Source organism: Eurosta solidaginis, chromosome 5 (genome assembly GCF_040869045.1).
Source record: "Eurosta solidaginis isolate ZX-2024a chromosome 5, ASM4086904v1, whole genome shotgun sequence".
Lineage (NCBI taxonomy): Eukaryota > Metazoa > Arthropoda > Insecta > Diptera > Tephritidae > Eurosta > Eurosta solidaginis.
The window spans coordinates 14,512,736-14,538,696 of NC_090323.1; the positions used below are offsets into that span (position 1 = coordinate 14,512,736).

At 33.9% G+C, this 25,961-nt stretch overlaps 1 protein-coding gene across 3 annotated transcripts in view; it reads right to left on the bottom strand.

Annotated features, from left to right (window-relative positions):
- Window positions 1-5,390: 5,390 nt before the first annotated feature.
- The window catches only part of LOC137254654 (glycerophosphocholine phosphodiesterase GPCPD1), a 60,607-nt gene continuing 40,036 nt past the window's right edge, over window positions 5,391-25,961 (bottom strand). For 2 of the 3 annotated variants that reach the window (XM_067792501.1, XM_067792500.1), the window contains exon 2: window positions 5,391-7,879. In XM_067792501.1, coding sequence (XP_067648602.1) covers window positions 5,954-7,879 — 1,926 coding nt within the window. In that variant the 3' untranslated portion in view covers window positions 5,391-5,953. Of the gene's footprint in view, window positions 7,880-11,909; window positions 12,872-25,961 lie in introns of those variants that run through there. The other variant, XM_067792499.1, reaches the window with a different exon arrangement.

Genomic DNA, 25,961 nt, shown 5'->3' on the forward strand with positions numbered 1-25,961 from the left:
ATTAAGTTTTCCTTTTCACACAGGACCACTTGCTCCATTAGGCGATGATCTGCCAGCAGCACCAACAAAAAATTACGCTTTTACAAAAAATAGTTAAAATAGTTAGTAAGCGTTGCCCCCTTAACTAAAAAGACAACTCTTCATAGATGTTGCACTTAACCAAATAAGTGCCTATTTTTGAAAAGCCATATAATCTTTTGCAGCAAATGCAGCTTAAATAAAATTTTGGGTTTTTTCGTGTTTTTAAATTTTTCATAAATTATTGAAAATTATTTATTTTTTATTGTCACTTGTTACATTGAAAATAAAATCCGAAGCTCCAAGCAAAGCCGACTAGATTTTTCACTCCATTAGGCACTCAATAAAGCAATAATGAGATAATTAAGAATTTGTATTTTGTATGGAAGATTGAATTAAATAAAATTGACTTAAAGTAGAAAACTTGACTAATTATTTCATTAGGCCTCTGTGTGAAATTGACATTAAATATATTTAAATGTGAAATTGTTAGTTTTTATCTAGATTTTTTTTATCTGTACTTTGTTATTGTCACCCTTATTGATTTTCATAACTTTTTTATATTTAAATTAATCATTTACTCCAAATCACTATTTTGTATTTTATGTGATTAAAAAACTCCGTAAAAGATGTACATAAATCGACCAATAAACATCAAAAAGATTAGTTATTTTTGAAAGGAGTCAATAACTTATAAACTATATAAAAATAAAAAAAATGTAATCTTTATATTCGTTCGAAATCAAGAATAATGACGAAGAACAGCAGAATAAAATATGTCCTTAAATATTTCTACTGACAGCCTTATTTTAAACCTCTTCACGTTTTTAGAAATTTGGAACTTAAATTATATCACAATATTATTTTGGTATTTTTTAAATTTACTATATTTGATAAGTCTAGTTCTAACTTTAAGAAAAAAATTGTGCAGCAAACATCAAGCAAAATCGAAGATCCATTTAATAAAGATTTCAATAGTTATGTAGATAATTGTCGAGGAAATCACCAATTTAATATGTATCCCAAAGAATGAGAAATCTTTTTTTTTGATGACGACCACGGCAAATGTTTAACGGGCTATGATTTCAAAAGCCATGATTTGAGGACATCTTCTTAGAATGTAAGAACTTGATGACTGCACCGGCCATGGGGCGATTGGGTAATTTAAGCGCCTGGGTGGGCAAGGAAGGGGTTCTGGCCCTACAGTCGGAAAATTTAGCTTCCACGATGTAACATCTCCTAACGGGTTGCGGCTAATTGATTTGCCTGGTTAGAATTATGGTCATTTTCAAAACTTTGTTCGAGCATAAAAAGATACACCAAGCTACTTTGCTGTCTCCTGATCGAAGAACACGAAAAACCAAATCGATCACGTTGTGATCGACGACAGGGCAAATCTCCAGTGTTCTAAACGTGCGTACTCTACTAGCCCCAAATTTTGACTCTGATAGCCAAGACACCTCTGTCTTCAAAGAAATTTCGAGCAGTAACGAAAGGAAAGTTTTCGCTTGAGAAGCTGCTCACGAAACAGGCAGATGGTGATTACTCCACTCGGCTCTCAGATCCGCTTCCTTGGAGCAATCAAAGGTTTCCAGCGATCCCGCGAAAACAACTGGTGCGATGATTAATGACGCGTACCCTTGGAAAAAATTACGATGTCGATCGTGACGCAAAGAAGGAAAAGAGACGCATATTTAAAAGGAAAAAAATAACAAAAACGGCGTGAGTGTGTGCAGCTCCAGATGCTAGCTGATAGAAATAATTCCCGAAAATTCGACCAAAAAAATTCTACGGATGCTGTGGAACATTCTTGCGACTTGACGTACAGAGTGTGTTTCAATTTTGGAGGAACACTTCTCCTTATTGCTAGCTAGCGAAGGAGAAGGCGAACCCGATACCGTAATAGCCGATGAGTTGGTCAAAAGCATGCTTAACTACTATGCAAAATATGGTCGGATGAGCGCATGTCTCCAGATTGGAATTTAAGTGTGCTCGACCCAATCCACAAGATTGGCTAGTTGAATAATAAGGTTATTTCTATCGTACTGTGCGAAAGAGTGTAAGGCAAACAAACGGACCTTATCAGTGCAGCTTCGACCTTGTAAATCTAATATCCACTATCCACCAAATCTTCAGAATGCGCCAGATCCTAAAAATGGCTTGCGATAAAAGAATCGACACTCATGGCTAGCCATTTTGTCGACTTCAAATCAACCTTTATTTAACAGCGCGAAAAAAGTTGCTTGTATGCTGCTGTGTCTGAATTTTAATTCCCTGCAAATTTAGTAAGGCCAAATGATTTTGAGCCACACCACCACTCTGTAAGGAGTGGTAGGCACCTCTCCTAGCTGCAGAACTAAACTGTGACGACACAATCTATATTAAGAGCGTACAATAACTGGCATTTGCAGGTGATATTCTTCGAGAGAAAGGTTCTTCAGACGATTTATGCTCCTATCCGTGCTGCCCACGGTTGATGAATTGTATGAGCTTCAGGCAGATATGGAAATTGCGCAGCAAATGAAAACTCAACGGGTTCGCTAATTATGACATGTTATGCGAATGGATGAAGGCGCTCTGGCAAAGAAAGTATTTCAGTCGACAGCGTTGTTTGGAAGCAGAGGAAGGAGAGATCTCCACTGAATTGGGTGAGGCAGGTGGAGGATGACTTGACCTTCTTTAGTTCCCATTTGAAGTCAGCTATCGTGGATCAAGGTTAGCTGGCGAAATAGCATAGGCGGTTAAAGGCCAATTAATGATATTGAGTCTTTGCTTTATGGATCCTACAAAAATGTTTTCCATAAGCCTAGTGCTGGTTCCTCAAAATCATTTTTTTGAAGCATAACGCTTAGTATATCATTTCAGTACTTAAACTGTCCAAGATCCAGTTTCTTCAAAAACTAATATAATCTAGTATTTTTCGAGTATTAAAAATTTGCATATATTTTTTCTGCTTAAAATTATCTGTTTTGATACTACAGTGAAATAAAATGTCCACCTTCAATAAGAAAATAATTTATGTACACCTGTGTGCACAAAATTAGCGGCAAACCTTTTTTTACAAATTTGATAATATTTTGTATTGTTTATATATTTTAAAAGAAGCTTTAACGAAATGCGTATAGATAAAACTTCAAGAAAATATCAAAATCTATACCTGCAATTTTTAGAAACTTTATGATTATTGAATTTGTAGTACAGTAAATTACACATCATGTTAATAATTTAAGCTGCTATATTTGTGCACACTTGTGCTTTGTACTTTATAAAACGGAATTTTAAAAATAATTAAATGCTAATAGAAATAAATTTACAAAATTAAAAAAAAATCTGTTTCTCTCCGAAAAAAATAATAATTGAGTATTCAGTATTGAATATTCAATTATTATAAGCCGGTGTTAAGCTCATGAATTTTTAAATAATAAGTATAAAACTAAAATTTATTAAACAAAAACTTAAATTATTGTCATTTTAAAACCCTACGAAGCACCGATCTAAAATTTTTAAGTCCCACTTTCTGAACGACAAGTTATCTTTTTCACTCAAGAGCTATTTTTAAAATTTTTCAAAAATTAATGAGTTTAATCCCTTATAAGAATCCAATATCTTGCTGCTCTGTACGTGAGCATAACGGCACGTTCGTTCACATCAGTCACAGGTCAAACACTTCCGGCACTAAAAATATATTTTTCCTTTCCGTCATCCTTAGTCAAACTTCATTTTAGAAAAACCGGTTTCATCATTGCGCCATCTTCAGTGTCAGTACATAGTAAGAAATAGCTTCAGAGAAGGCACAACGTCGTAAGAGTCTATACTCCCAACAAAACGTGAAAAGTACTGATGGAAAACCGTTCCGGTATATGTACATAATAATTATATGGCAAAATTTATACAGAGTACGAGACATAATTCCGTGAATATTCGGTATGAAAGTTTGACGGTGATTTTCGGTGCCGTACTACCACTGTGACGTGATTAATGTATGTGTACTATAATTATCAATATTATAAGGTAAAATAGTAATATGGACTCAGAGTAGGCAGATCATGATCTCCAAAGGAATGTGCTTAAGGAGCGCTCACCCTGATGTTCTCACAAAAATGACTCGCAATATCAAATCTGGAAAGTTGTGGTTTTATTAATGTTTCTTTTCGTTTTTGAAATTAAATACGCATCATGTGCTGCTCTTTAATCTTATTAAACATGATCAATTCATTTACATAGTTCATCAGTTTAGTTCATCAAGCCTAATTATATTATTTATATTTATTAAAATTGATTTGAACTGTTTAAATTAATTAATCAATAGAAAATCTGTAACTTAAACCCAATATTGTCATCAAAATTAAGTTATTCAACTAAATTCAACTTAATTTTAGAAGAAAAATATGATACAGAACTAAGCTCTCATTGAAAGTTTTTCTTCGTTGAAAAATTGTGTTAGTGAGAAGGTTTTATATTCACATTCCAATCAATCCAATTTCAATCAATAATCAATCGCTGACTGAAACATTATTTTCCATGCAGTAAATCAATTGAATAATGAATTAAGCGCCTTAATTATAAGCTTATTATTCGACTAAATATTTGCATATTTTTATATGACTTAGTAACGAAAAATGAATAGGCAATTATTCAACTAAAGTCTCATTTACAGATTTTCGTAATCAGCAAATGCTTTTAGACAGCTGAATGCCATTATTATTATTTTTCTTAAAAGGCACTCAAAAGATGTCTGATCTTAGACTTCACATTTTTAAATTTTGTTACTCAAAAGATTAATAAATACTACGTTATATGAATATAATATACAAATTTTACTGAACTTTTAAATCCAACTGTCTTTCCTTTGTCAATCAATTGATTTGAATTAATTCAATAAGATCTTTTGAGTTACTATTTAGGTGACTAGTAATCGTGAGATTGTTATATGTTTGCTATATCTTTTGATTAGTTTTTTTGTTTTACGAATAATGAATATTGTGTGATTACTCGCCAGATTAGTCAATATTTATATTTTCTGCGCTTTCAAATTATTCATCAGAACTTCATTATAAATATATTTTGAAACAACTTTCCAGATTTTTATAAAGGCATAATTTGTTAAATTTTTCGAGAGTAGTACTCACAGCTATGTGGCATTGTGCTCAGGGGCAGAATTACTTACTGCATTTTAGGTCACTGCAAAGCATTTCCACACTGGGACTCGAGCCAAACAGCTGCTTCTGCTTCAGCGCCAAACATATTTCTACTTTACCATGTACATTCGTCATTGATTCATTCTCACTTGCGCACACTGTACGATGTATCTTCGCCAGCAAACAGACACGATCGAAAGCAGCGGCTTACAATAAATAAAAAAAGAAGAGTGCTAATTTTATGATGTTTCTTTTGTTATCTTTAAGAGAACTATATTTTTAATTATATTCTAAAACTTACTAAAGCATTTGTTTTTTATTTTTCTCTTTGGTTAGCATATTTGCTTATTTTCTTCGTTTTGTTTGGTACATAAAATCATATTATTGTAATATGTCTCTATATTATTAACATTTGCTTTTTGTGTGTGCATTGATTTAAAAATTTATTATGCATCATTTTTTAATTTTTTTTTTTTTTGCTTGTCCGCTTATAAGTGTAAACTTTTATATTTGCAGAAGTGTATAATTTTTTAAGTGTATTTTTGCTTTTTTTTTGTAATATTGCTATAATAATGCTAGTGATTATTTTTTATAAAAAAAAATATATAAATATAAATATAATTATTAATAGATTGAAAACAATGCCTCTTTACGCGATTTATAAAACCCACACATACAATAATGGCATTTGACCCCCCATCACATGTTCATCTCATTTGTCATAACTCCTAAGAACTACCCGCCCGCTCGTCACCACTATAATCGCATACGAACACTGGTAATGTTCACTAGACTACTTAGCGCAAACACTGATCCTCGAACTCTGCCAGCAGACTAGATGAATTGAAAAAAGCGCGCTCTTTGCCATCGGGTATATAAAGATCTGTACGATCGTAGCATGTAGCAGTAGCGCCAATTTCTACAAAGTACTTTACGCGCTCCTTTGAATTGCAGTCATCACCCCATACCAAAGAGATTTGTCCAAGAATGCGCGCTTTCTGCAACAATACTGCACCTTCCTCACTCAGCAAATCCTCAGCATGTGGAGCTGTGCCAGCCAGCTCAAAAGCTTGCGCATTATTTATGGCCTGCTCAACAGTGCGCGTACGCAAATCCATAAATGGTGACCATTTCTTAGTTTGACCTTGCGTCAAAAACATCACAGGAAATAAATTTTGTTTGAAGCGCAGCATTGTGCAAATATCCGCATCGAAACTAGAGAAGAGTAGCGGACGTCCACAACGATGATTGATGACGGTCGCCAATACGCGATCGGTAAAGAAATTTTTATCGATTGTTTGATGCGCTTCAGGCGCACCACTAGCGCGACGTTGTGGCCATTTAATTTCAACATCGATACCTAACGATTTGGGCAGGCCCTCGAGTACATCGACGAGTGTAGGAAAGATGCGATGTTCAACGCGCGTCTCTTCGTTGTGTGATGGAAACTCAATAGGCTTGCCGTTGATAATCGCAAATACGCGCAAATCTTTCAACTTTTCATAAGTTATATCTTTGATGAGCACATACTCCAACTGTTCTGGTTTGGTCACAACTTTGCCCTTACGCGCTGTGCGCATACCAAAATCATGATAAATTATGGGCACACCATCTGCTGTCAAATGCACATCTAATTCAATCATATCAGCGAATTTATCATAAGCGCGCATAAACGAAGCAATCGTATTCTCACGTTCCGCTGGCGGATCAGCAATATAACTGCGTCCATTACCACGATGACCAACATTCAAATTTGGCCAACTTTTAGGCCAATAATGCGCATATGTGGTGCGAAAATCAAGCGTTTTATCAGCAAATGGCTTTACAATCAGATACGGTAGCGTGAGACGCGCTATTATTGTAGTCGCCTCAGGCACTGGCTCGGTTATCGAAAGCTCCAACACACCATCGCTGCCAGCAAGTTGCGCCGCAGTTATAACTGCCTTACCGATTGCGCGCTGATCAGGTGTGTGAAAGAGTAAAGCGAATGCGGTTTGCAGCGGACATGGCGCTGTGATGTGGAATACAACGATATCACCACGCTCATAGGCAATACCAAATGCTTGCTGCGGCTGCAAATGACTTTCACCGTATTTCAGCTTGGCCACCTCAACATGTACGCCCGACTCTGTTGGCGACTGCTCGTTGCTATCCTCGCTTAATGGCAAGATCTTGACAAGCACTTCATCGGCTGGATCAAATTTCTCGATGTCAAGTACTTGAAACATTTGCTCGCGTTCAAACTTCAACTGCACAATACACTCATTCGTCAGCCAACCGCGATTTACTTGCGTCTCACCACTACCATCAGCATCACCAAAACGATCGAGACGGATCTCATTAGCGCGCTCGCCTGATGGTTTGAGCACGCGCGGCTGTAAACGTGTCTCCCAGCGTCGTATTTGCTTGCGTTCTTGCTTATCCTCAACATACACAAAATAGCGATAGCTTATGTTCCGACAAGTTTGCAATAGTACAGCTGCTTGCCATATACGACCACCCTGTTGTGGCTCCAATGCAATCGCGCGTTCCAAACGCCATTCGCCCAAAGCCTTAACATCTCCTGTCAGACCGACGCGTTCATTAGGACCCAAATCAGTGTGCAGCTCGACGGTGAATTGTTGATGTGTGGGCGTGCATGCTGCGTTGGCCGTTGATTGCGTTGCGGTATCCAAAACTAAAAGTTCGTTTACAATCGATGCGGCGTCCACGTACGATGCGCACTGCACAGAGAGAAAAGACAACAGAAAAAAGAAACGAAAATGTTTTAGTGCGTTTGTTAAAAACATGACGCTGCTAGTTTTAATTTTAAACTATTAATAAATAATATATATGAAACTAATTTCTTTAAAATATAAGCGCGAACTTGTTCAAACACAGGCTAATCTTTGAATGCAATCACGCTTATTTAGAACCTTGACTTAAATCTAAGCAACTAAGTTTCCGCAATCTTGCTGCTATCATTTTCATCAGGTTTTGCAAAAACAATAAAATTTAGAATTTTAATAGGCGGCTAAGCTCTTTCACTTATGTATATACAAGTATTTTTTTTTTGTGTAAAATATAGAGTAAATAGTTGAACTGCTCAGTGTTTAAAAATCCGCTGATAAAGTTTTTGGCTCAATTTATTTTTAAGGTCTCGGCTTTGAGTTCACGTGCGTCAGTCCAGCCTTCGCAAATGCACCAGAAAGTCGCAGTCGTGATAAGATTTCGAATTAGCAAAAACATCGCAAACGTAATGCTTTATTACGTTGTCGAGTGATAACTAACTCTGGCCAGCAATCAAACTATCGCCTATAAAATTCGAACATCATATTATACTACGTTCACATTAGTTCAATATTCAATCGTAATTTAGGCATCAATCAAGCATAAACTATATATTGTAAACACATATCACATAGTTTCCGAATGTAGCATATTTTTATAAGCAAGTATGCTTAACAACTGTACTAGTTATGTCAAAAACCATCAACGTTTTGAGTATACCAGAGAACACAAACCAAAAGTTTATTTTTATTCATTTCCCTTAATCGCAGATTGGTGGCAAAGTTAACATGTATCTATACCCAGATAATACACCGTTTTATTAGCCTCTCATTATTTTATTACTTCCTTTATATTAGGTCGGTTGAATGTTTTTCCGCTTTTCATACAAATCTTGCAATCGATTTTTAAGTAACTTCTCATTGAGCTACAGACGTTAAACTTTACACATAGGTTGGAACACCGTGACAATGCAACCAAAAGAAAAAATCCGTTAGATGGCGTACGGATCGAAAAAATTAGATAATAATTTGGAAATTTGAAACCGGGTATTAAGTAACTTCTCGATGAGCTAGAGGCTAAAAATTTAGAGCTTAATTCATAGGTCGATGACAGCCGATGACACAATACAAAAAGTTTCGATAGGGTGCGCATGGACTGAGATATTTAGAAAAATCAAACGGAACGGAGGGAATTTTGGGATTGATTTTTATGTAAGTTCTCTTTGCGCTACAAGCATAAGACTTAACAGATAGATTTAAACACCGAGAAAATGTAAGAAAAGGAGAAATAATAAATAATAAAAAAATTTTAAGCACTTCCTTTATATAAATGGACAAAAATCAGAAAAAGGCCCCTTATATAAAGGCATATTCTTGCTAAACTTTGATTTTTAAATTTTGACATAGCAATTGCAAACATATTTATGAGAAGTAAAAATATAAAGGTGGAGCGCAATTGATTGACTAATAATATCTCCTTTCCTACCAACTTTCCAATCAATGTACCCTCCACTTTTATATTTTTACTTCTCATAAATATTTATATAAAGGAAGTTTTTATTTTATTTTTATTTTATTCATATATTTCGGCGGACGTTATCCCTAACAGAATACTTTTGATCGGCTTTGGTGACCATGTGACTATCCCCGCGTTGATTCATTTATTTGCTAAATTTATTCTAGTTACCAACTTTTTTTCACAGGGTAACAACACTGTTGAGATGACCATAGTGAACTAAGAAGTAGTAGCGTTTCAGCGGACGCCACTCGTCCAGCTTTGTTAACCATATGAGTATCCCAGTGTTGGTGCATTTTGCTGCCAAAGCCCTGTTGTCATTCTGCCTACTAAACTTTTTTCACAGGGTGACAACAATCTCTTGAACAGACTTATGAACTAATAAAAAAAAATGTAAGGAACGATAACTTCCGAAGAGATTTTAGGTCGAGCTTCACTTCCAATTTGCATCGTGCTCCTTTTAAGTTTTACCACAAATTGAAGGGACGGGACCTACTTGTTTTATACCGACTCAGACTGGCATCTGCAAGGCAGACGAGTATTCACTGAGAAGCTTTTCGTGACAGAAATAGAAATACACTCGGAGTGCTTGCCAAACACTGCCGAGGGGCAACCTTACTTAAAAAAACTTTCTTCGAACCTTCAGAAAGCTTCATTTCACATATTCGCTTTCAAAGACACAGGGTGACCCACGTAAATCAACGAAGCAGATGACTTTTGTTTACACTTTTTCCCAGCACTTAACTGACACTCGATGCATCAGTGGGAGTTTCGATAACTTATAGATAAGTGAATAACTGAATATAGTGAAAACCGCCCTAATAGAAAAATAAGCTCTTTTTGCAAGAAATTTAATTATACAAACATTCGGATAGCAATAAAATTTTTATTGATACAATGGCTTTATCAAAAAAGCTTTTGCTTTCCATAAATTTGAAATAAAGCACATTACTAAAGACGATTTTCTAATCAAAATGTTTCAATTTATTATCTATAATTTGTATTCTACGAATATGCATTTTTTGGCGTTAACGAACCGAATACGAACGTCAGCCAACGGCATCACGTGCCTGTATTAACAAACATTTAATCAAAAAGCGTGATCTTAAAATATATATTATTGAAATAAGTTTTGTGCAGAGAATAAATTTGCATAATTTACGAAACAAATAAACGAGATCGGCTTAAGATAAGAGGCACTGGGTATTTAAATAATTCGACGTACAACAGCGAACAAAACAGTAGCAGTCGCAATTTTTTTTTAATTTTATGACTAATATTCTTCTCTTATTGTTTTTGATATCTTATGAGTACTCTTATGAATATTGTAACTGAAACTATACAAATCCATTTTAAAAACATTTTTGAAAAAATTTTAAAATTCGAGAAAATTTTTTAAAAAATTTCGTACTTTTATTTGTATTTCTCAGAATTTTTTTGAGTATACAGTTTTGTAGCCTAATCAATTTTAGTCTAGCAAAGTACAAGTTATAAGTCTCTCAAAATTTGCATTGATTTTTTACCATTGTTTTTTTTTTTTTTTTTTTTTTTGAAGTGTGTTTAAGACTTTCTTTCATTTAGAACAAAATTTTCACATTTTGTATGTAGTAAAATCTAAAACAGAAAAAAGTTGTCAAAAAATTATGCGAATTTTGAGAGGCCTACAACTTGTAGTTCATTAGACTAAAATTTGTTTGGCTACAAAATTGCATGCCCAAAAATTTAGAGAACTTCAAATAAAAAGCTCGAAATTTTCGTATGATTTTCTTGAGTTTTCCAACTTTTTCGAAAATGTTTTTGAGATTGGATTGCATAGTTTCTGCTGCAATTATAGAAGTTTTTTCTTAAAATACCGAAAACAAAAATAATTAAATTCCCGAAATATTATTAAAATTTCCACCAATATTTCTCTTATCGCTGCTGTACTTTCATAAATAAACATGTCTATATGTGTACATATTTATAATAGAAACATTTTTCTTAACAAATGTGTCCACATTTGCTCAAATCTATTTGAATTTGAACCCCTTAAAGCTTTTCTCGTTTATTATAGCAATACAAAGCTCCAGCAAGTTTAACTCTTTGGTAGTAATACAAACAAATATTTTTTTTTGTGCACAATGCACGTGACAACAAACAGCGCGTCTTGTAGGTATGTAAGAAAGCTGCACAGCATAGTCCACACAACCATGCAGCCAGCGGGGACCACTGTTTGGTTAGGGCGCTATTTACCTTTCTTCTTGCGCTATTATCAATAACAATAACGTCTACAATATTTCAGTAATATTTATTTCAAAAGTTGTGTTCTTTTTGCATTTTTTTTTCACATTTTTCTCTGCACCCTGTCTCACACTGCGTATACGTAACGAAAAGCGTGCCCGAGAGCTTTCAAAGCTTTTGCACACAAAAATTCATTATAATTTTTAACACGCGCTAATATGTATTAGCAGCATGTGTACAACTTTTTACCTCTACGTCACTTGCTTGCTTAGTTGTTGTTGTTGTTATTGCTTTATCTTCTTCTTCTTCCACAACAGCTGTTATTAATATATTTTTATTCGCTACTCGTGTTATTTGATTATCAACGTCGCCGGCTGGTATTGTCTCAGCTGTTTTGATAATGGATGCTTGCGTTGCTATGTCTGTTGTTGTTGTGGTTTGTTTCGTTGTTGATGTTGTTGCACTTGACGTAAATGGCCTTGAACTATATGGCGGTAATTTTGTCACCATAGCTGCTGCCACATGCAAACACTCAAAACAAAAACCAATATCACTCAACACTGCATAGCGTTGCGATGCATTTGTTGTGCATGGGATTGTTTGTTTCTGCGTTTGTTGTTGTATTTGTATTGCTTGTGTTTTCTCTTGACATTGCATTTGCGGCTGTGTTGTTATTATTATAGTTTCTGGTGTTGCACATTTTTTTATGGTTGCCAGATAGCGTTGTTGTAAATTTTTACGCATTGAAATTGTATTTAGCGAGTTTTTAAGAGCTTGCGTTTACAAGTTTTTTTATTTTAATTTTTGTATGAAAACTATTTTTGTATAAATATTATAGAAATGTATTCCTTATAATATTTTTTTTATTCTGTCTTTTTTAGCTTTGATTTAAAATTTTTGATTAAATTTGAAAATTTGATATATTTAGTGGTACATCATTTTTATATATATTCATTTTTTTTATTTTCATAATTTTATATTTCTTTTATTTGGCTTTCTTTTTTACAAATTTTTACAAGAGACAAGCGTTCAGCGTCTTTGCTATGAAATTCGCGATGTTTAACTAAACAATTTTAGCAATAGCAGGCCTTAGACTGACAATTTTTTTTCGCCCAGATACGTGTCAACATTTTAGGTAAATAAAATTTGTTTCTATTGTGGCCAATACAATTGTCTATAGACACAATTGCGAGTTAGTATTGTAAATTCCTTTTAGCAGTTCATCTTTTTACTTTTTTTGCTTCAGCATTTATATGTAATTTTTTTTTTCAACAAAAAATGTTTGGCAAATGTTCAACTTATTTCATGCAGATACTTTACACCATTATAATATACTTTGACTTTTCGCAAATCTTTTCAAACGCTAGACAATGGGGCGTAGTAAGAAGGTTAAAACGAGTTCTTCTTTGTCCGCTCTACTTTTTTAACATTTTGCTTTTCCCTAACAATAATAATATCAGTCTTGCTCCCTAATTAAATAGACATAACAATATTGATCTAATTGTGAACAGCGGAAGCATTGCTTATAAATCACTGCTCAAAAGCCAATGTTACTAAGCTGTTAAAAGCGCGCCTATAAATATTCCATACAATGTGGATTAAAAACATCATGTATACATGGTATGTACCAGATGGTGTATAAAAAGAAAAAGAGACAAAAAAGGCAATACCTAGAGACAATTTACAAAACAAACAATGGGGCATTCATATGGCTTATTCCATAAAGGCCTTAACACCAGTATGAAGTATGAAAGAGATTTCGAGTTCAATACTCAGCTATCGAAAAGCTAGCGGATGAAGAAGTGAAATTCATAACCATGTCCTCGTAACCATTGCCGTGTGTAGATTTTGTTATTATTCTCTTATATCAATAACATAAACATATGTATGTTTCAAAATTTACTAAATTAGTTCTTCCTCTTCCCATTAAAATCTTAATTGTTGACAATTTTTAAAAAATAGAACAAGCCATTGCTCATTCATTTCTGCTATCAGCTCGGTTTGTCATGCAGTCTGTGGGTAGTATTGCAAATGATTGTTTGCAATTTGACCTCTAAAATACTTAAGGAAAAGCAGTAAAAACACTTTAAATTAATTGAGTGATATAAGCAAAAAATTTCGCGAGCAAACTTGAATTTCTTTTGGTAATGAATTAGGGCGTTCTCTTATCTGCTGGTAAGTGAATTCAACACACAAACTTAATACTGAATACCCAAAAGCCTGAACATCCCAAAGGACATTTTATTGAAGAGACCACGCCTCTAAGGGACTTAGGAAGTCATCTCCGCAAGCGTAATGAGGAAATACGGCACCTGAGAGCTCGGCCTCATTAAGAAAAAGAGCTCGAAAACTTCTAAATGTGCAGTAGAGAAGAACAACTTCCCCAGGGAGATGCACGGCACTCTAGCGCAAATTAATTAATTTTGTTTCATTCAAAAAAGGTTGCGCTACTAAAATAACTGACTTCTACCTGCCTCAGTTATCCACACAAATTGGTCACCAAAAACCACTCCCGTTTTTGAATGAACACATAACACATATACAAACATTCTACGAACTATAAATACCAGACAACGGCCAACAACAGATCAGAACAAAAAATTATACTGAAGATGGCACAAAGCCGAATCCGCTTCATCTCCAAAACAAATTAGACAAGAGATGGCGGAAAATCGTTCCAATATACATCCCATCAGTTCGTTACGTTTGAGTATGAGGGACTACTGACTCAATACGTAGTTAGAGTGGATTGTAGAGTCGCTTTTAATATGAATTGGACAGATTTAATTTAATTGATTTAACTTGGATTGATTTTATTTTATTTTTTCAGTGTTACTATAAAAATCGAAAATAATTTTATATTTCGCTAGTAAAATAATAGTAATTTTTTGATTTTTTTTTATTTGAGTCGAAAAACAACCAGAATTTTTTTGAGTTTTTTATTTCACTTGAATAAAAATAGTAAGCTTTTGGAAGTTTTTAGTTTAGTTATGTATTTAGCCTTTTTGTTTGAGTTTTTAATTGTGGTCGGAAAATAAAAATTTTTTGTAGTTATTTAGCTGCACACCAAACTATACCTGCTTCAAACCAATCTCACTTACCTTAAGGAAGTTGAGATCCTTTCAGTGATTGAGCCAAAACAAAATTTTATAAAAAAAAAACTTCTTCTCTTTCACGAAGACTTCTTGAATCTAGTTATTTCTGAATAGCTATCGGTAATGGTACTATTTCCTAGCACCACAAAATTGCTTTTGAAACTAACTACATTGTTAAATCCTTACCAAGTCACTACTAACAGTTCTTCTCGTTATTCCTTCAACTCAAATTTATGTCTCAACGTTGGCATACTTTGGCGCAGTCACATGATTTAGAAATATTTAAGGCAGGTGCTACAGCAGCGTACATGAATATAGCAGTGGCAATATTTATCAAACTTTGTCAATTAAATTCCTCTTTTTCTTGCTTTCGAAAAAACTTACATGAATTTTGTAACTAAAACCATGCAATTCAACTTCAAAAGCACTTTCGAAAAAAGTTCGAAAGTTCGTGAAAGTTTTACGAAAATTCGAACTTTTTATTTAATTTTTTTTATATTTATTCGAGTATGTACTTTTATCTTTGAAAAACTTGTTTTCGGAGGATATTTTATATTTTCTTTCATACGAAGGACGCATACATAGCTTTATTTTTTATAATGAAGAAAATCTGAAACACGCATCGGAAAAAAATTATTAAAAATCAATGCGAATTTTGTGAGACCTATAACTGAAAAACTAAGTACTCAAAAAAACTTACAGAACCCTAAAAAAAAAGTTCGATATTTTTTTTTTACGATTTTTTAATTTTTCTGGAAACGTTTTTGAGATTGACTTACAAAGTTTCAGTTACAAAATTCATAGCAAGTTTTTCTCAAGTTACCTTAAAAAATAAGAATGAATTTAACGAAATGCCACTGCTTTTTTCGTTTTCGCTGCTGTGTATGCAGAATCATTTACATTTACATATTCATCAGCAAATTCATACAACATACAAATCGTTATTTATACAAAAATGAAAGCAAAAATAAAATACGAGAAAGCGCTCATATAAAATAAGCTACATTTGGCAGGCAATTGTGGTTGTTGTTTCATTGTTGTTATGAAAATTACGCAAACAAAATTTAAAATTAGCACCTCAAAAGAATAGCAGCACGTGCAGCAGATTTTTGATAGACTTCCCAGGTACTCGCACACATTTTGTTTGTTCTATACTAAATTGAAGATAAATGCGGAAGGAAGTACAGCAAAAGTACATTAAAACAAGTAAGGAGGTTAAGTTGGGGTGTAACCGAACATACTCAACTTGGAGACAAAATAAGGGAAAATCACCATGTAGGAAAATGAACCTAGGGTAACCCTGGATTGTGTTTGTATGACATGGGTATCAAATGGAAGGTATTAAATAGTATTTTATAAGGGAGTGGGCCATAGTTCTATAGGTGGACGCCATTTCGGGATGTCGCCATAAAGGTGGACCAGGGGTGACTCTAAAATATGTTTGTATGTGAAGGCGTTTTCGAAATATCGACCAAAATGTGGACCAGGGTGACCCAGAACATCATCTGTCGCGTACCGCTAATTTATTTATATATGTAATGCCACGAACAGTATTCCTGCCAAAATTCCAAGGGCTTTTGATTTCGCCCTGCAGAACTATTTCATTTTCTTCTACTTAATATGGTAGGTGGTCACACCCATTTTACAAAGTTTTTTTTAAGTTATATTTTGCATCAACAAACCAATCCAATTACCATGTTTCATTCCTTTTTTTCATATTTGGTATAGAATTATGGCATTCTTTCATTTTTCGTAATTTTCGGTATCGAAAAAGTGGCCGTGGTCATAGTCGGATTTCGTTCATTTTTTATACCAAGATAAAGTGACTTCAGATAAGTACGTGAACTAAGTTTAGTTAAGATATATTTTTTGCGCAAGTTATCGTGTTAACGGCCGAGCGGAAGGACAGACGGTCACCTGTGTATAGAAATTGGGCGTGGCTTCAACCGATTTCGCCCATTTTCACAAAAAACAGTTATCGTCATAGAATCTATGCCCCTACCAAATTTCACAAGGATCGGTAAATTTTTGTTCGACTTATGGCATTAAAAGTATTCTAGACAAATTAATTTAAAAAGGGCGGAGCCACGCCCATTTTGAAAATTTCTTTTATTTTTGTATTTTGTTGCACCATGTCATTACTGGAGTTGAATGTTGACTTAATTTACTTATATGCTATAAAGATATTCAATTTTTTGTTAAAATTTGACTTAAAATTTTTTTTTTTTAAAGTGGGCGTGTTCTTCATCCGTTTTTGCTAATTTTTATTTAGCGCACATACAGTAATAGGAGTAACGTACCTGCCAAATTTCATCATGATATCTTCAACGACTGCCAAATTATAGCTTGCAAAACTTTTAAATTACCTTCTTTCAAAAGTGGGCTGTGCCACGCCCATTGTTCAAAATTTTACTAATTTTCTATTTTGCGTCATAAGGTCAAAACACCTACCAAGTTTCATCGCTTTGTCCGTATTTGGTAATGAATTATCGCACTTTCTCGGTTTTTCGAAATGTTCGATATCGAAAAAGTGGGCATGGTTATAGTACGATTTCGTTCATTTTAAATAGTGATCTGAGATAAGTGCCCAGGAACCTACATACCAAATTTCAACAAGATACCTCAAAATTTACTCAAGTTATCGTGTTTACGGACAGACAGACGGACGGACATGGCTAAATGAATTTCTTTTTTCGCCCAGATCATTTTGATATATAGAAGTGCCGTTACGGATTTACCGTTACGGATTACCGTTATGCGAACAAAATTAATATACTGTGTGAGCTCTGCTCAGCTGAGTATAAAAAAAAGATATACCTATGACTAAGAAGACATTTCTGTTGTTTGAACTTTTGCGATTTTAAATTATTTTGCTAATTCAAAATCAGTTTTTAATTTCTCTTTCATTCCACTTTTCTCTTCTTCCCCAGTTTTACCAACTTTTTAAGGAATTCGAAAAAAATAATAATTTAAAAATCAATAAGTAATTTTTGCAAATTCCTCACTAAACAAACACTACAAACTTTCTCATTTTTGCGTTATTTCATAGCAAAGCACTGAATGGGCTTTCGTTCAGGTTGTTTGTAGATATTTACACTTTGAGATATTCACTTTGGTATAGTCACATTATCTAATATTTTTCCGAATTGTGTTCCTAGTTCTGTTATTTTTGTAAATTCTCGCATTATTTTAATTTAAATAATTTCACTTAACACTGCCATGTAAATAATTTGTTTTATGTATACCAGTTGACACATAATGACCTAATGCAACACGCCTCAACTTTGCTCTTCAAGTGCACGAGTTTGCAATTTTATTCAATTTTTTAATCCTTTTCACTATCCAGAGAAAAGGAGCGCATGCGCTACACATATCTAAGGAGCTGAAGTTTAATATTTTTGTTTATGTTGTGCAAAAAGAGTGTCACGAGAGACAGGTCAAACATTGTAACATTATTCCAGCTGTTTATTGCAATACTCATCTTACAAGAAAACATATATGATTTATTGTGCATTTGATGTTATTTCACCTTCAACCCAACTTCATATATTCCCCATAAAAGTTTATCAAGTTATGACTCATCAGTTACTGTCATCCAATTTACTATGAAAGCAATGTGAATGTACTTTTACGAATAAATATGCAGTGAGGTCTCTGTATAAGTAAATCTAGTGTACAAATCAAATTCCGTCCTAAAACGAAACAAAGTTTTAAAACGCACAGTATTCATATTCAACTGGGATATTCCTACTGGGCTCTTTTTACTTAAGTAGTCAACTTAACCAACCGAGTCTTTAACGCAAAAAAGATGTGACCAACATGACCAAGTTTTACTTTTGGATAGATATGGAGCGCCAGCAAATATCATATCGTACACCAAACTCTAGGCCAATAACTGTTATTGGTCAAACTTTATTTTTTTCGGAAAATAATACTTATAAAAGTTAACAGCCTTAGATTTGAACCAATGAATATAAATAGAAAAAAAAAGTTTTCCTCATTTTGCTCGGAAAATAATATTTTTGTTCTACGCTTTTTATTTCCGTCGGAAAATATTAATTATTTTTGTAGTTTTTTATTTCACTCGAGTAATAATAGCTAGCTCTTGAGTTTTTTATTTCACTCGGCTAGTTTTTGAGTGTTTACTTTGCTCGGCCGCCGCCGCTGTGGTGTGATGGTAGTGTGCTCCGCCTACCACAACGAAGATCCTGGGTTCACGCCCCGGGGAAAGCAACATCAAAATTTTAGAAACAAGGTTTTTCAATTAGAATACAATTTTTCTCATCTGCCTTGCAGATGCTGTTCGGAGGCGGCATAAAACGAGTAGGTCCCGTCCCGCCAATTTGTAGGAAAAATAAAGCTCGGTCTAATATCCCTTCGGAGGTTATCGCGCCTTACATTTATTTATTTTGTACTTCGCTCGGAAATAAAAGATAGTTTTGAGCTTTTTTTATTTCACTCGGAAAATATTAGCTATTTTTGGAGTTTTTCGTTTTGCTGGAAGAACAATATTAATTTTCTGAGTTTGAATAGGAATTTTATTTTTTTTTAGTTTTTTTATTTAATTTAATACTTTTTTGTCGTTTTTAGTTTCGCTTGGAAAATAAAATTTATATTTTGAGTTTTTTATTTCCCTCGGAAAATGGGAGCTATTTTTTGAGCTTTTTATTACACCTGGAGAACAAGAGTTATCTTTCGCTCAGAAAAAGAAAATAATTTGTTAGCTTTTTTTCAATCTGAAAATAATAAATTTTTTTTTGAGTTATTTATTTTTTTCGAAAAATTGGAATAATAGTTTTTTTTTTTGTTAGTTTCTTAATTCGTTTGAAAAAGAATATCTTTTTTTTTGAGTTTTTTGTTTATCTTGGAATACAATACCTATACATTTAGTTTTCAATTACGCTTAGACAAAAACACAATTTTTCCGGATTTTTTATTTTGTTTGGAAATATTTTATTTCGCTCGAAAAGTAGCAGTTATTTTTTGAGTTCTTTATTTCGCTCGAAATACAATATTTATTTTAGGAATTTTTTATTTCTCTTGGAAAATGAGAGTTTTTATTTCACCCGGAGAACAACAGTTACTTTTCGCGCTTTTATTTTCTTTTTTTTAAGTTCTTTGCTTCGCTTTGAAAATATTTTATTTTTTTTTTCAAAACAACTGGAAGCTTTGATTTTCATATGCAAATATCTTTGTTCAGAGGCCGGTATATGTATATAAGGGTGGTCTTCATAAATTAAATAAACGATTGTTTCCTGTCTCGCCAGTTCCACAATAATACCTTAAGCTAAATTATTACATCTAAATTTTGGTGCTGATTGAAAACGGTTAAGTGGGTCGGTCGCACAGTGGTTAAAGTTAATATTTCTCTATGAAGACTCGGAAAATTTTATTTTATTTTTGGAAGTGGCTATATCGGCCAGAATAAAGGATAATGAAGAACAACAGCAAATAATGAAATAAAAAACAACAACAAAAACGTTTTTGAAAAATGTGTACTGAATTTTAAGGACGAATAAGGACAGCATTTATTGTGTGTTTTCTCTAATTGTACTTCTGCCGTGAAAAGCTTCTCAGTGAAAATTCATCTGTCTTTCTGTCATCAGATGCCGTTCGGAGCCTGCAAAGAACCTCTCCCGTCCGGCCAATTCGTAGAGAAAATTAAAAGGAGCACGACGCCAATTGGAAGAGAAGCTCGGTCTAAAATATCTTGGGAGATTATCGCCCCTTACATTTATTTATTTTTATTTTTTTATTGATGAAAAGGAAATTTTTTTTTGTCCGTAAATAAAGAGAAAAAAATTGTCAAAATAAGGGCCGATCTAATGTACAAACATATGTATGTAAATGTGGCATATTTGCTTATATCATTATAGTATTTCCTAGTCTTTTTTACTTTCATATTCTTCATTCGCTTTTTGTACATGTGAAACTTTTTTTAATGCATTATTTTGGATCAAATTTTTTTTCTTCATTTTGTTTACTGTTAGTTTTTCGTGATGAGATCATTTTTATTTTAGCGAAATGCTTTTTATAGCTGTTTGTATTATACTAAACTATAGGTGTTTTTGCAAACCTTTTCTGTCGTACTCATATGTGTACGGCCATCACCTTTCATGCTCTTCATCTTTTGTGTATTTTAGTCCTTTTAAACAAAGCAATTTAGTTTCTTTGTCATACATAACTCTTATAGAGCATGAAGCTCACTACAAAACAATTTCTCGATGCAAATGTTCCCCTCTCAATAGTTTTTGTGTTATAGCGTTGGAAAGTTGAAATTTTTTTGCGGTGAAAATTCAACAAACTTCATCCTCTTTGCCAATTTTGTATTTTGTCTACAAAACAAAAACTGCGATCTTTCAGGTTTATAACTCAACAAATATTGGTAGAACCTTATTTGAGCAGAGTATCTGTTTTGTAGTTAATTTTATGCCTTATAACAGCTATTGACTCATTTCATTCAAACAAATTTGCAATTTTTTATATTATGCTTTAAAAAACATATTCAAATTCAGCATGTAGGACAAAGAATAAAAAAATCACCTTAAAATAGGACACCTTAATGTAAATAGTTAATATATTTAACGCTTAACCCCGCAGCCAAAAACCAAACAAGGCGCTTAACATACTGTAGTTTACAAACAGGATTTTCTGACTAATATCGAAGTAGTCTGAAAAAGAACAAACTTGAACCAACTGCAATTTAAAATTTTTCGAGAATACTGGGTTGAGAATACAGTTAGTAGAAGTGTTTGCTCAATTTCTAGGTTTATATTTCGATTTCTGCTACACTCAGAGAAAAAACGAATGAAGCACGTTCAAAATTAAGAACATTCGATGACAAAAGTCTGTTAAGTACATTTTTTCTTAACTCGTGACCGATGGGCTTGTTTTAAGAACAGTTTTTCCAAGCACACCGTTCGTATTTTATGACCGCTTTGGTATTGATGTGTGAACCGTCTGTGCTCATTTCAAGCACTATTTGGGCTTGATTTAAGATTTTGCGATCTCACGCTTCGAGAACAATTTGTGGTCGATTTAAGATTTTTCGGTGTCAGTCCAAGAACGGTTTGTGCTTGATGTTTGGGGGGAGTGGGGAAGGTAATTTTTCCATTAATAAATAATTTTTTCTTTTTCATTAATAAAAAGTATTAATAACAAAACAAATTACTATTAAAATTCCAAAAAGGTTTGAAAAAACGCATAATATGCATTTTTTTCATATATTTCTCCTATCGGGAATTTTTTCTTATTTGATAATGCAATCTGAATATATATTTAAAACATTTCATAACAAGTTTGGGAATTACCTGTGCATATGTGAATGGAGCTGAACGAAAAATAAGAGTTAAAAATTTAGAAAAAAAAAATGTTTTAAAAAACTTCAGAGTTTGACGGCGATCGAACTCACGTCACACGATCACAACCGCAACATCATAGCCGCTGGGCCACTACAACTCCTTGGTAACTTGTGCCAAATGTTGTATTTAACATTTTAGTGCACACGAATTATACCGTTTCTTTTTTCTTGAGCTTAATTTAAGAACATTGTTCTTAATTTAAGAACATTGTTCTCATTAATAGAACATTTGTTTATATTTTAAGACCAGCCGTTCTCTTTTCAAGAAAATGGTTGTCAGTTCAAGAACAAGGTTGTTGTTTTGAGAACAGGTCGTTCGTTTTTCAAGAACAAAAAAGTAAGAACATGAAAAGCATGAATTGAGTCCGGTGGTGCTGGATTTTAGAACGGCGTTTTCCTCTGAGTGTATCAGTGCTCGAAGACAGGACCAGCTCCCCGTCCGACGAATAGTACTATTCACTTTAAAATAAAAACCTTGAATCTGGAGTATTTTTTTTTCTTATTTTGACTAAAGCTTTTTTTGATTTTGTTTTTTGATTTGTCGAATTTGTTCGAGAAGAAATTTATCACGACTATCGACTCTTGTGAGATTCTCGAATCTTGAAATAGACGTGTTTCACGAGTTTCTCGACATTCAGTTTAGTCGCTGCATTGATATTATACATATAGATCTTACTGATTAGTCGTCGTACTAGTTGTCAAAAAGTTTTCAGCTAGATAGATGATTATACTGCTGGGTACTAATGTTATTCGTTCTTATGTAAACAAGCTGTAACTTGTTTCCTTTGTTTCTCTTTAGTCTGCAGACAATTCGTCGCCAAGTAATTGAATAACGTAATTTGCATTGCTGATTAAATTTAAAAAAAATAAAAAATTATTAAGAGCACTTGCGCTTTTGTTTTTTCCTGCCACTTAGATATTAATTGGCTGGTCGCATAAAATTTTGTAGTTGCATAATCTAGATTTAGGCTTTTGAGACATACTAGCAATGGTTTTTATACCTTGAACCTTATATAAAACCATTTACCTACTGTATGTGGATAGAATGCAGTTTATCCTAAAAAGTTTAAACTTAGTATATTTTTTTACGGAGGTCATCTGCATGGCACTTGCATGATATGCAACATAAAGCTGAAAGAATTCATAACATACTGTGGAGAAGATTCGTCAACGCAGCTTTGCGTGTGAGGTCAAATAATTTTACCGAATTCCTGAATCTTTCAATATCTACCCAGCCGAGGTCTATGCATTAAAACTACCAGCTAGATTGCTTCATGACAGGGCGGCACCAAAAATGATCTTTAATTGACAGCCAGGCTACCTTAAAGATATTCGATAATAATTGCTCTTTGCTGGATCCCCAGGCCCTGCCAAATCCGAGGGAACGAAATTACAGAACGTCAATACTACAGCGTAGCCTTATGAAGAAAATAAAAAAAATTCACTGTAAGGACAACGAGCTTGCTACGGGGCAACCGTCAAGAGGCACGGTATTTAGATCAATATAACTAGATATGTGTGGAAAGGAAAAGTGCAATCTACAATGCGAAAAGTTATTCAGACGTCGCTTATATCGTTCGTTTAATGTCCGTATTAGAAAAGCACATTTCTGGTCTCCTGCGGCTCATCTTTGGGTCAATATGTGTCTAAGCTTTGGGCAATTGAGGGCGAGCAGTTTAATAAGAGTTATAAATGAGTAATTTTATGTGCTTGTAAGCGTCGTGGCACAGTGGCTGACGTACCCGACCAAACGCCCGGGGTTGCGGGTTCAACTCCCACCAAGCATTCCTTTTTTTTTTTAATTTATAAATTATTGTTATTAATGGACTGTATTGAGTTTATGGGGTTTTTGATTTAATGTATTCCATTTATTGAGTTGGGTAGTTTTAGTGTTATTGGTGTATTAAGGGATTCAGTTTATTAAGTTGGGTAGTTTTAGTGTTATTGGTGTGTTTAAGTCATGGGAGGATGCATAGCATCAGTACACCTTTTATTTATTTAATGTGGGGGCGAGCACTGGGGGCTCTGAGGCTTCGCTCTACTGAGCCAACTCATCCTCTATTTGAAGAACCCTTTAAAATGTGATATGGAGGCGAGCACGGGACGGCTCTGAGGTATTGGCACCCCATTTTCTACAAGAAAAACCTCTATTTATTTAATTTGGGGCGAGCGTTGGGCACTCTGAGGTTTCGCTCTAATGAGCCACCTCATCTTCTATTTGAAGAACCCCTTCAAAGTGTGATATGGAGGCGAGCACTGGGCTCTGATGTATTAGCACACCATCCGAAGAACCTCGCTTTTAATTAAAAAACTCAAACTATGTCTTTAGAATATTTCACTAACCAGTTGAGAATTACAAGCACACTCAATGGCTACTGAAACAAACGAACGAAAAATGTTCATAGTTTAAGTCGCTTAAACATACTCCCCCCTTAGACGGCTTAGTTATCTAATGAAACTTCCATACGAGCCAGTGAGACGGCTCGAAGGACCATGTCTAAGCTTTGGGCAATTGAGGGCGAGCAGTTTAATAAGAGTTATAAATGAGCAATTTTATGTGCTTGTAAGCGTATGAGTCGTGGCACAGTGGCTGACGTACCCGACCAAGCGCCCGGGGTTGCGGGTTCAACTCCCACCAAGCATTCCTTTTTTTTTTTTTAATTTATAAATTATTGTTATTAATGGACTGTATTGAGTTTATGGGGTTTTTGATTTAATGTATTCCATTTATTGAGTTGGGTAGTTTTAGTGTTATTGGTGTATTTAAGTCATGGGAGGATGCATAGCATCAGTACACCTTTATTTATTTATTTGTGTTTATTTTAAGGGATTCAGTTTATTAAGTTGGGTAGTTTTAGTGTTATTGGTGTGTTTAAGTCATGGGAGGATGCATAGCATCAGTACACCTTTTATTTATTTAATGTGGGGGCGAGCACTGGGGGCTCTGAGCTAAGCAATATATTGAAAAAAATAAATATAAGAAATTAAATTATTAATACTACATCCCCACAAGTGAAGATGAAATACAAACACAAAATCAACAGTGTGAAACAAGCAGTACAGACAATCAACGCGCGACGCTAATAAAAAAGTCAGCCATTCAATCAGACAGTTCACCAACACATTTGAACTCAACTCAATCCATACAATTAGGGATGCAAACGATACATCGATGTTTTTAAAACATCGATAGTATCGGATGAAAATCCGATGTTTAACATCGATGTTTCAAAATTACTAAATATCGAAAAATTTCCGATACATCGATGTCAACTTTGACGATGTTTCGAACATCCACATCTCTAAAGTTGCATTTATTGACTCCATTATTATTATTTTTTTTTTTTTTTGTTAAGTTGCTGCAACCTGATGTAAAAATGGTAGGTTATTAATAACAAATTGTTTCAAATTATGATGTGACTTCTAATGAATATTTTATACTAAATAAATAGGTGAATATCTTAATCGAAATTGCAGTATGGCCAGTGCAAAGGCGTGAGGTAAATATGTAGATCGTGAAGTAGTATCCCGGGCTTTTTGGAATAATTTTATTATGTGGATAATAATTAATTTTTAAATCGCCTTTGATTACCTTTGGTAACAGCGTAATAGCTTTTATTTTCAGCTACTTTGACCAACATTGCTTTTATTTAATAATGGGCTGCTTTTTGATTACTTCTAAAAGGAAGTTGCTTGCACTGCTATCATTTATAATTATTAATATTAAATTAAAACAAAATTGCACATTTTTAATAATTTCTATTTTCCACCAGCTTCTTGCCGAAATCAATATGCCGAACAAAAGTAAGGTGTGGCGCTATTTTAAAAAATTAAGTGCCAACTCCG